This window comes from Myzus persicae, unplaced genomic scaffold (assembly GCF_001856785.1).
Source record: "Myzus persicae strain clone G006 unplaced genomic scaffold, MPER_G0061.0, whole genome shotgun sequence".
Classification (NCBI taxonomy): domain Eukaryota; kingdom Metazoa; phylum Arthropoda; class Insecta; order Hemiptera; family Aphididae; genus Myzus; species Myzus persicae.
In genome coordinates, this window is record NW_019104226.1 from 49,683 (window position 1) to 62,584 (window position 12,902).

Consider the following 12,902-nt stretch of genomic DNA (forward strand, 5'->3'; position numbering starts at 1 on the left):
ATATTATCGTATTATGACCATTATTAATTTCAACCGCTGCATAAATCGAGGACGGCTAACTCTACCTATAAGCAGATCGTTTCGCCATAATATAATATAGGCACCTATCTTAAGATTGAAATGTATGTCGGCGGCGATTGAATGATAAGGACCTAAAGGAATTATATTTTTTCAATAAACAAGTAGGAAGGCTCGGATTTGCTATAAGATCTCTGCCGATTACATACAACCGATTTTCTAATGTATTCAAATGTAAAATGTACCTATACTCGAATCCTAATACCTGTGTATTATACTATAGGTATACTTACATACTCTACCGAGTCTACCGCCACAAATTATAATAGTTAAACGTATAAGACCACGGAGACCTCAACGGATTAACCTTCTATAATATTATGTCAGTTTGTACGTTGTGACTATTTAACCGTATATCGAAGCGCTAATACCCAAAAACCACTCGAGAAAAAATAATATTATCTATTTCAATCCAATCAGAGCGTGGATTGAAAGGGTTCAATGGTGTTTTGAATGTTAAATTGTATAGGTTGAACCAAAATCATTAGTGCTCATTTCAATACTTCGAACAACTTTTGTTATCGTTGAAACACTTTAAAAATAATCTGCAGGTTACGAGAAACTTTTCGACCCGTGGGCTCAACAGTTACCTATAGGTACAGCTGTGCAGTATTAATTTGTAATATAAACATGTTTCGAAAACTTTTATTCAAATGATTTGTATCAATATCTCGGGTCATTATGTTGTACAGCCACAATAATGTTGTGTATAAAATAGTGAACTCTTGTGTTAATCGTTATATGATCACTATCGAATAACTACCATTTTTTTCTTGCAATTCTGTATTTAGTGTATAGCTTGAGAATGAGTACGAGGAATCACAATTAAATAGTCTATGATTTTTTTTGGTTTATTTATTTAACCTAGTGTATATTGCATCAACCATAATGGTACCTTTTAAATTAAACAGGTGATTTTGTTCAATACACATTGAAATAGGTATTGAATTAAATGTTTTTAGTCACCTAACTACGGTTTCACAAGTAATCAGGAAATAAGTTTTTAAAACAATAGTGATAGCAACAGAGATATTAATTTGAATAAGTACGCTATTTTTAAACTCTATTAAGCCAGTTTTTTATATTTATTTTTCAAGTCTATACTAGATAAGTAAGATAATTTTTACAAAAAAAACCTAAAATTGAAATACCTATCGAAAAATCTGTTCTTGAATTTGTGTTATCTGAATAGTATATAATATAAACATCGGTCGTAAATTCCAATTAGGTATCGCCTGTTATCAACAGCGCAATGCGCTTTTTTCGGCATTTCTTATTTCAACGAACGGCGTCACCGTTATCATCGAACAAGACGTTCAAACACTATAGTAGTATATAGGTGACGGACTGGATCAGACGCCCTGGCAGAGAGGGTCAACCGGCCACGGGGTCAAGTAGCCCGGGAAACCGTATCTGCAAAATATGCAATAAAAAAGAAAGCATTATATTATCACTGTTCCCTTCCAAATGCGTCGGAGGGGACCAATAAGATCCGTGGACATTGACCTCGAGCGACCATTGGCCGAGGTTGTGTGTCCCCCTGGATCTGCTATGTATATTATAATAAACAACGTTTGTGTGTAATAATAATTCAAAATATCACATGCCGCACGATGACCGTGGGCAACGTTGTGCGAGAAAAATGTTTTACATTTCGGGGTGTGTATGTGGCCGGTGTGAAAAACCGCAATAATCACTACAAATTGGATACTTGCCCATAATAATTGTATATGGTAAATAGCAAATTGGCAGTGCAAACAGTAGTTTGGCTGTTTCGTTCATAATAATAATAATAATAATGTACAGACGTACTATAGGCTACTACAACATAGTTACTACGTATACTCACTACGACTTCTTCTACTACTGCTGCTGCTACTTATGACCTTTTCGATGTTGACATAGTAATTTTGTATTTATTTATATTTTCTCACTGCTCTTGGTTTGTCTTGGTATTTAATTGAGCCACATCGTACGGTTAACGGCCGCAGCCTTGCACGATAATACCCGACTAACTTACTTATCAGACCAAAATAATTGCATCATCCGAGTCTTTGACCATACTTAGGTATTTATTATTTAGAGTCGATTATAATTGTTATTGATTTGATTTTTCCCACGCATAGGACAGTCCTATCCGGTAACTCACCAACTATTATTTAGTAACGGAAAGGTTCCATAAAATATGATCCTTATGAGTTATAAGTATACTTAGATACCTATCTGACCACAAAAAAAAGAATTATCATTTAAGTATTTTAATGTACTGTGTATGTTGGTCGTCATCGAATATCAACTGTACATTAATAATTATTTTATCATTTCTTTTTCTCGCAAATTATGCTTTATTTTATGTAACCCATAATAATATGTGTGCAATTTAAAAATGCGATTTCACTCGAAAAAGAGTATTACCAAATATTTGATTCATAAAACATTTCAATCTCACTTTCAAATCAACATTATTTGATTAGCAGGTATTGACGTATATAATATTATTATGTTTTGAATGTAGTATAGATACGTGTATAAGAAGTAAGCGTATGGGTAGTGAATAAAAGTGGCTTAATAACATTATTTTCTCATAGGTTTGACGAGAATGTCTTCTTTCGCAGCCGGTTTTAACGATGTGCTTTATGGTTTTCAGCCCATAGGTATTTTATAACTACAGCCAACAGGTAGTTGTATTTAGTACTCGCGTTGTCCATAAAATGTACAATGTTCCCGCGATCATAAAGCAAGCGCAAAGTCTCGAGTTCGGTCCACTATGCTGTTGGATTCGAAAATAGCAAAATTCTGGAAACTACAATTTCATCTAATCTACATAATACATACCTAATATATAGTGAGTCGGGACGATATAATTTTCCCGCGATAATAAACCAAACGTACAATCTCAATAATTCAGTCAACGTTGTTCGATTTGAAAATAATATTATACTTTCATAGTTTCATCTAATATATACTCCACATAATAAAATATATAGTACTAGTTTGAGCGATATTATTTTGTAAATGGCCGTTTTTGCCCAAAACCGCACTCTTTGATTTTTGGCTCAAACAAAAAGTCGAATACCTAGTTTATGTCATGCACCCGTGCATATAGAAAATCATTAAAAATATAATAATATAATATATTAACATATTTTTCTACAACTAGATATTTAACTTTTTGATTGGCTGAAACGGAGAGAGTAAAATTTTGGTCGAAAATTGTATCTCCCATATATTTATTTATTTACGGACCAGGAGCCAAATATAATAATTCACAAACATTTTTGTTTTTAATTTAGTGGTTGTTACTGCACATGAAAAACTTTTAAATATGATTCGGCTATAATAGAAACGTAAGCATTGAAATTTACAATATAGGCACAAGCATTAAATAAAAATAATAATGATTATGATATTCTACGATAATAATGATATTACGACGATGAAGCGAGTGCAACGTCTCGTGTTCGATCAACTATATATACGCTGTTCGATTCGAATAAAATAAATTCTGAAAAACACTATAATATTTTCTTCAAAATATATAGATACGTACAATACAATTATATTATGATGTACCTTAGGGCTACAGATAGTCAGAGCGATATAATATGTTATTACGATAATCCGCCGTACATTTTATTGTATAATAATAATATAAAGTAGGTACACTGTACAAACACGCATTAAAAATAATATGCGGAAACGCGCGCGCGCTCACAATGTTATAATTGCCAATAAATTTTGCGTTCAAACGGTTTTCGCCATATTATATTATGCGCGATCGTTTCGATCGCTCCCCCGGTTGTGTGTCGTCCGACGTGCGTACCTCTGTGTATAAGTATTCGCCTATGATTAAAACGTAAAGAATGAACACACTCGTATACATGTTATCGATATTATAGGTGTACTTATATGTGTGTAATAATAAAATAAACCAACGATTGCGCGCCGGGCCGCATAATATTATATATTATAACGTTACGAGAACGAGCTGCAGACCGTAATAATATATAACAATAATAATAATAATAAAATAATATCATCGTCGTAGGTACCCGCGTGTACACACGATACCTATATGATATCCGAGTCTACCATAATATCGAATGCGTAATAATAATATATTATGACTTATAAGTATTACACTTGTTGCAGGCATCATTATAATAGGACGTCGCCGCCCGACGGGGTCGGATGCAAAAATAAAAACATATCGGACGACTCGAGATTTAGATATATATATATATATTATATTATACGTCGATCCGTAATAATATTCTTCTATTATTATTGTCGTTGTACGACCGCATTTGTGCATTGTGGCGGTAGTCGTCGTCGTCCAGGCCGTAGGTACATTTGCTATGCGCACGCCACGATTTTCTATGGTGCCATTAGGACGCGTAAACATAAATCGGTAAACTCCGCGGTGACTTGTGTGATCGGAATACGTAATGTCGGCGGCGATATTTTATAATATTATAAATTGTGTGCCCGCGTGTGTAATGCGTACGGACAGGCGGGTGGGCAAGTGGGTGGGTGGGTACCCATATAATATATTACGTAGGCAGACTATACAGGTACCTATATATACTATACGAATATACGATGTATGCATATATATATATTATTAGGTATGTACCTATTTATATATATGAATATAAAAACACACATATATATGTCATTATAGGTAGGTTGTACGCGTTGTACGGTAGGACGTACCTATAGCAAGGGAGACGAACGTTTCGCGACCGATAAACTTTTTGCGCTTATAATCCACTATAATGTGTGTGTGCCTTGACAATATCATATATTGTTACATATTATTATATTGTATTATCCCATAATGTGTAATAATGGAGTGTAAGTATAATATTATCAAGTATTATGACGTATAGGTACAGAGTGATCATCGCCATTTTTGAATACATACCTAATGACGTTTTTAAAATTCTGATTGGGGGAGCTTCTGCGTACAGAACTCGATGTTGTATTTTCAAAAATTTATATATTTTTCAAATGAGGATCGCACTTTTTCCTGTAAGTTTTTAATCAGATAACTTTTTTTTTAAATGTTGATGTATAATACATGATATATCTAAATCTACATTTAAACGAGTAGTTTTTGAGTTATTTAGGTCTGTTAAATATAAGTACATGGTTATTCAAAACCATGCCTGAATACTAGATTTAATTTAACATATTCTGTTTTATATTTTTGTAAAACCAATTTGAAGACTACTAGGTAGTTCAAATTTCGATTTAAATACATCAACATTTTAGAAAATATTGTCTGCTTAGTAATTTATTTACATAACAAAAAAGATTGGTTCACACTTACAAAAATAAATTTGTTCCACCTGCACGGGGCACTTCTAAAAATTATTCCAAGAAAACCAAATTTAAAATGTGTTCCTGATAAAATATTACTGTATTGGTAGTTAGAAATTATTCCGAAATTCAGCATTCGAATTATCATTAATTATTAAAGAAATCAAAATAGGAGTGGCCGCGCGTAATAATTTTCTTCGTAATAAATAGTCGTAGAGGTAATAATCATCCACGATATTAATATAGTATGATATAATATGTATATTGTTTACAATTAATGTATAATGTAATAGTTTCAAGACTGTTAGAAAAAAAAAAATGTAAAATAATTCCATTGATCTTAAAATTCAGAGTACCCTGCTGTCTCAGTACATTATATGTAGGACCCACAACCTCGTGTCCGACTGTCGATACAGCTGTAAGATAATATTATGTCATTGTATAATACGACTCATTGGTCCCGAAGAGCTATCGGCGTCTACTCCTCTTCGACAACGACGGCGATATAATAAACCGATATATTATGACAATCGAAAAGGGCATGGACTTGTAGGACGATTTATTTTCAATTTTTTTTTCTCCATATGCGACCGATAACGACACACGCGTTTGTCGTGATCCGCCGCAGCTATTACGTGGGTACCTACATACCTATTATTATTATTATTATTATTATATTGTACGATGTATACGTGATGTCACAGGATCGCAGCTGCAGCTTCAGTATATATAATATAGTCGACTCTGCAGCGCGAAGAACATAATACCACCGATGCGGTCATACGACCGCGACCTGGGTACATATACACATTACACATATTATAACGTACGATACAGTCAATAATATGTATAAATCTCTCCGCATAATAAAATGTGTGCATACTTATGCCGCGTCTGAGATGACGCCGATAATATTGCGCGTAACGTCATTATTGTGTTAACCCTGCGTATAATATTATTGTATATTATTATACAGTGTGATTCACCGAGCACGCTCGCCCCATTTTTTTTACTTCAATATGATTTGCAGTTATTCAAAATATTATATTTAAAATTTTAAAATATACCTAAACAGCGAAGACCATATAATATCATTGCTTATAATATTGCGTATTTGTGTATTATAATATTATAATAATATTTATATTATTGTTTATTTATTTTTATTGTTATTATTGTTTTTGAAATGTTGAGATTTTTGTACTAGTGTGGCTCAGTGACGTACACGGAGATGCAGACTTCTGTTTTTCAAATGAGAACCCACCCACTCTATACTGTAGATCATTTAGAGAATAATTTTTCGGAACGTGTTGGAAAATCGAAATTAAAATTCGAATCGTAGTAGTTCTTGTATAGTCATTTACAACTGTGTGTAAGGCCGAAGATAATGGGTTTCGACAATACGAAGGCTATGGTGATTTAAAAATGTTAGTAATTAATCTGTAGACCTGGTAAAAATGTATAATCAATACGAGATACAATATTACATCTTATTTATATTTTTGTAAAATCGTTTTTAAGGAAATTATTATTAGTTATTAGTGTAAACACATTATAATAACCGAGAAACTACTCTTTCAAATTTTGAATTAGCTACATTGACATTTTCAAAAATATTTTCTACTAAATAATTAACAGCGAAGGGCTTCTAATTTGAAAAAAAAAACAGGAGTTTTTATCGCCGCAGGACACTCCCAATAGTAGTACAAAACAATGTCAAGGATTTGAAAATATGGTCTTGAACTCTTAAAGTGTGTTTAAAATTTAAAAAACAAAATTTAATTAAATGAAAACACGGGGGTGATCATGCTTGGTGAACCACTCTGTATATGTGTATTTTAATGATATGGTGCATAATGTGCATGCTACTTGTATACAACAGTTGTACCTGTAGGCACGTGCAGTGTAAATACCACAAACGCCGTCCTAAAGATTGTGAAGTTGTCGTCGGTCCGTAAGGCGCGTCCTGTTAAACCGACCTTAACCATGCTGCTGGTAACCGTCGGAGATAATATGCGTTTATAAATTATAAATAGCGATGACAATTATGACGACGATTATACCGTTCGCAAGACCGCCGCGAGAAATCCGGATTCGTCGTGACGTCGTCGCGGGGAGCGAGCGCACGCTTCTTTATTATTTCCGGTCAGCGGAAGTGGGCGTGCAAGTTCGCCGAAATATTTTTTTTTCCCGACGATTTGGACGACGTCCGAGGGCCATGGCAGGTTTCACAACCTAATTAAGTCGGTTCATTCGAATTTGCTTATAAATTGTACAGCCTTTGGAACGTTCACAATGCGCGTACCACGTGTGCCAATTTGTTTAGTACTTAAGTACCACGTGATAGTTTAAAGACATTTAAAGTATCGTGGCCTGCCGCACCTACACTTAAGGAGTTCGTGGTGCAAAAATTAATATATAACAATAACGAGAAAAAGAATTTAACTAATAACCGGGTACAAGTATTCAATTTATAGAATTCTTAAAAAATAAAAATAATAATACCTATTATTGGATAACAATATAATTTTATTGAGCAGTTTAAAAAAAATATCGTCCATAATACCTATAGGTACACACTACACACATGATAGAAATGAGTGAAAAAATGATAGCGTTTTTTCATTTGCAAAACTATCCTCTTCTCCCATGAATTATAGTCAAAACCCACGCTCAAATTACTTGTTGCGGTTTAATAATTTTAAAGTAAAAATGGTACGCATAAAATCCGTATTCAACATTTCTAAGGTTAAAAGAGTGTAACAGTCTAAAACAGTGAGCTCAAATTGACCTGTGTGACTTAATAAATTTAGGGTACAAAAATATAGGAACCCACGTTAAAAACGGGTGACGCCCATTTCGCGTACACTCGCATGTGTACACAACTACATAAACACATGACTAAAATATAATATTATTATAATAAGACAAGCGTTAAGTAGGTGCAAATTCTTCGGCGGCTATAATATACGCACGCGAAAATTGTAACGATCGACCCCCGCAGAAGACGCGCGCATGTTAGGATTATTATCATCATCATCATCATCATCACAGTTATTATATAAATATTGTATTTGATATTTTAATTTACGCTCAACATGCTACACGCATCATCATCATCATCATCATCATCATCGTCGTCATCATCGTCATAACATAATATACCTACTATGATTTTGCATATTATTATACCTACGTGTCTGCATATACGTGCCAACGGGCTCGTCGTCGCGGCGAGAGGATAATATTATTATCATTATTATTTTCATATTATTATATAGGTACGGAGAGAATCTGTTCGATAGGCATCATCGTCATAATATATCCATCGTACATTACCCATCGTACTTTGCACGAACGATGAAAATAATAATTACACGACGCAACAGGTAGGTAAGCGCTTGGCTCGGCGGCGTCCCGTTTTCGGAGGAGGTACCTATATAGCTATACTTACGATACATAATATTATTATAATATCATATTATAACCGCCGTGTGTTGTAGCAGTTACGGTATGTACCTACCCGTCCACTTTAATGGATTTTTTTCGCTCTCACCCTCACTCACTTATCCCGACAAGCGTTTCCGCCGATTCGCCGCGATGTAACGACGTCAACAAGTGTTTACGCGGCCGCCGCCGACAAACACACGCCTATATTATATTTTATTAATACAATCATTTAATATTATTACAAAATGATAATATTTTAAATACGCACCACGAGAAAAACCGAGTGAAAACGAATATCAACGCGGACGGACGGACGGCGTGACGACTGCGGCGTGTAAACGTGCATATATTATTATTATTATTATTATTATTATAATATCCGTTTTTTCGCTCCGTTAACACCGCGTGGCAACGGTTAGCGCGAGTAGGTACGTATCATACCCCCGACCCGCGATACCCACATCCGTCTCTACTTATTTTTTGTTGTACAATATTATAATATTATTATTATTATAAAGTGTGTCCGCGGTGCGTGCGAATAATTTAATTTTTCTCTTCCTTCCCAGCGTTATAATATTATATTTATCGCCGGTCCAACACCATCATATTATACAGCCATGATATGCGTACAACAGACGGTTTCGTGTTTTGCACTTAGCTGCAACGATGGTCGTGTGGATGTATATTTTTCTCCGTGTCAAACACATATTATACATAAATATATATTATATTATTATAATTTTCCGTATTCTCCGGTCACGCTTACTCCGCGGCGATACGCGTCCTACGTCATATACATACATTGGAAGCACCTACCTACATGTTATGATTATTATTATTTTTATGTATAATTCCATATAATATAATGGTGTTATATATGTGTTTGTTTTCATTTTTTTTTTTTTATGTATAATGTTAAAATTTACGCGTTTCGCGTTAAAACTCAAATGAGATTTGCCGTACTCGTCGTAAAGGTACCTAATATATACATACATAATATACCGCGAGTAGGTATATACCGTTAGGCCAGTCATAATATATCATATCTGTTTTGTAATTAAAACGAAACCGTCGCTATATATATCATGATTCATGTATGTAGCATAGTACCGTATATATTATATGTGTGTTTGATTACACGCTCATGTGTACCTGTACGAGGTGCCTACCCACCTGTGGATATACAGGTACCTATACTTAATATGTAGTATTTGCCTAATCGTGTGATACTGAAGACGTACGTCAACGGTATATACCTATTCCGTTCTGCACATGCGCAACAGAGCCCACTATTATATGCATAATAGGTACATATAATATCACACACCTTTAATATATATATATATATATATTATGTATAATTTATATAGTACATATTATATAGAATATATACATATTATCATTATTATTTCATCATGGAGTTCTCGATTCATCACGCGTAAACACGTAATATAGTACCCACCCGAGTCGTAATAATTGCCAGTAATAATAAGTAGAGTAATAATTTATTGGGATCGTAATTTTAATTTTTGCCAAACACAATTATAGGTCACCTAAAATATGAACAACTGGACCACCCACTTAGCTCACAAAACATATACCTATATATGATATACATACATGTGATTATAGGAACTATAAATATTGTTATGTTACGGTTTATTGGGTAAATGCCAAACGACGTAATATAGACGTCGACTCTAAAAAAACACATTTAATGCTTCTATACATTTTTTTCACTCTACATAATATTAATATTTGTGTCGAAAATTAAATGTTATATTAGATCAGTCGAATGAATTATTCAAATGGAAGAAATTGCAATAAATGTCACAGGTTTATCATAAATTATCATATTTCGTTTTTGATCCACATGTATAACATTCATTGCATAATATACACTTTTGACCGGATTTATTGGAAATTAGATTACGAAAAAATAGGTTTTTATTCGTGATCTGAACGGTATGCCTATTATGTAAATAAAAGTCAGGGACTTCCAGTTTTTTCCATTAAATTTAATTAAAAATATTGTAAAATGTCGAGAATAATATGTAAATTGCATCGGAGATTTGTCGCACACGTGTAATGGGAAATGTAGATCCCCGACCGTGATTTAATTCATTTTATGGTTTTGGAATAAAACGCCCACCTGCGTAGGCATACCTAGCCTAACCTAACCTACATTTTAATGAAATTTTATGGAGCGTTTTATATTCTTCGATTTCTGATCCATGTCTCTGATGATGGCTGCAAGGGCGGAAGAATATCATAATCGTGCACCGAATGCAGCCACCTGTATCGCACTGCAAGTCCATTAATCAACCGGCTTCAAGAAATAAATTCAATTATTTCTGGTCCATTTGTTGTAGGCACCTACCTACTGCTTACAGCGGCCGACAAACAACACAATAGCATGGACATATTTACTACTATTAACCATCGCGTGACCCGAGGGCTGCCAAACGAACTTCGGGCTTCTGTTTGATTAATTTTTGTTTCCATCCTTTACGCATGCGCCTTATTATTAAGAATGTTTGTAATCGTTGAATAACTATTTCGTTTATATACGCATTACACGTCTTAAATGGTTATTTTTCTTTAGCTCTAATGTGTTCTTCGTATCACTCGTAGTATAACGAGATAATATTTGTTGACGCGTAAAATCGCAAGACACCTGATAAACAAAATATTTTTAGATTAAGTCCAGATTTACGTAACCTGAATGTCTTTGAATTAAAAAATGTTTTAAAATTATGTCTAATATAATAAATTTGATTTTGCAGGAGGTGCTATCAATATTGTTTGAATTATTCGACAAAGACAATGAACAAGTACTCAAGCAGGAACAATGGATACAATCTTTAAAAGAGAGATTACTGTGAGTAAATTTTTAATTTAATAAATGTTAAGTAAATTCACTGAATGGATTTAAATTGTATCCAATAAGCAGGTTAGGGTACCTATATACCTACCCAGTTACTATTCGTACACCCATAACCATCTGTTAATCTTATGGAACAATATTTTCATACTTCGCGAGAATCGAGATTTTATTATTTTCAGAGTACCTATATAAATTATACTTCAATTAAATGAAATACAAACTAATATACATTAACCGGCTCAAGTACTCAGTAAATAACTTGACGTACATTGTTAATACAAACGGTTTAATATTTTATTTTTATTTTTGCTGTCGTGTTTTCTAATAATATGTCAAATCTTATTAAACTATTTATGCATAAAGGATAAAATTAACCGGTTGTAATGAAATTGTATATAAATTCAAAAGCGACGTTATCTCATCGTATCCATATAAAGTATATATAAACATGTACTTAAAACGAGGATTAAAAAAATAAACGGACATTAAACACGGGTGGGGAATTGCGTATTTTGTGTAGACAACATATTTAATATCCGTTTTTACTGCTAAAAAATGATCTTACTGATGAAAAGCTTTTAAAAAAAATATGTAATAGGTACTCATGTGAATCCGTACAGTTTTTATAGGCAACTACCACTTTAGCAATACATAAGCAAGTGAAACACTGCGCAGAAATAACGCATAAAATTAAGATCAACTATATTTTATTACATAACCATATACATTTCATTTAAGTCTTGAAATACTCGCGCACTTCATACCAGAATAATTTTTAAATTGATTATAACATTTAATTGTAATGTACAATGTAATGTTATGTATAATGTATTGATGTTATTTTCTGAAAAAAAAATTGCCATGATCTTTTAATGTTTTTCGGATTCAAACTTCTAGCTAATATATACCGAATCGTTAAAAGAATTGCAGTGCATTTAAATTATACATAAACTATAGGTCAATAAGAATTCAGACTAACAATTTTAAAATTGTTGTTAATTATTATAATATCTATATGATGAAATCATATCTAATAAGTATATGTATTATATGTATACATACATAAATATTACATTTGTAAAATCATTTAATTTGTGATTAAAAAACTAACTTACAATTTTATTTCATTTTCAACAATATGAATTTCCAAGGAAATACATTT

General features: G+C 33.1%; 1 protein-coding gene across 2 annotated transcripts in view; it reads left to right on the plus strand.

The window, feature by feature from the left end:
• The window catches only part of LOC111040213 (NADPH oxidase 5), an 84,715-nt gene that overhangs the window by 37,757 nt on the left and 34,056 nt on the right, over nt 1–12,902 (plus strand). For both annotated transcript variants that reach the window (XM_022324030.1, XM_022324031.1), the window contains one exon: nt 11,640–11,734. In XM_022324030.1, coding sequence (XP_022179722.1) covers nt 11,640–11,734 — 95 coding nt within the window. The remainder of the gene's footprint in view (nt 1–11,639; nt 11,735–12,902) is intronic.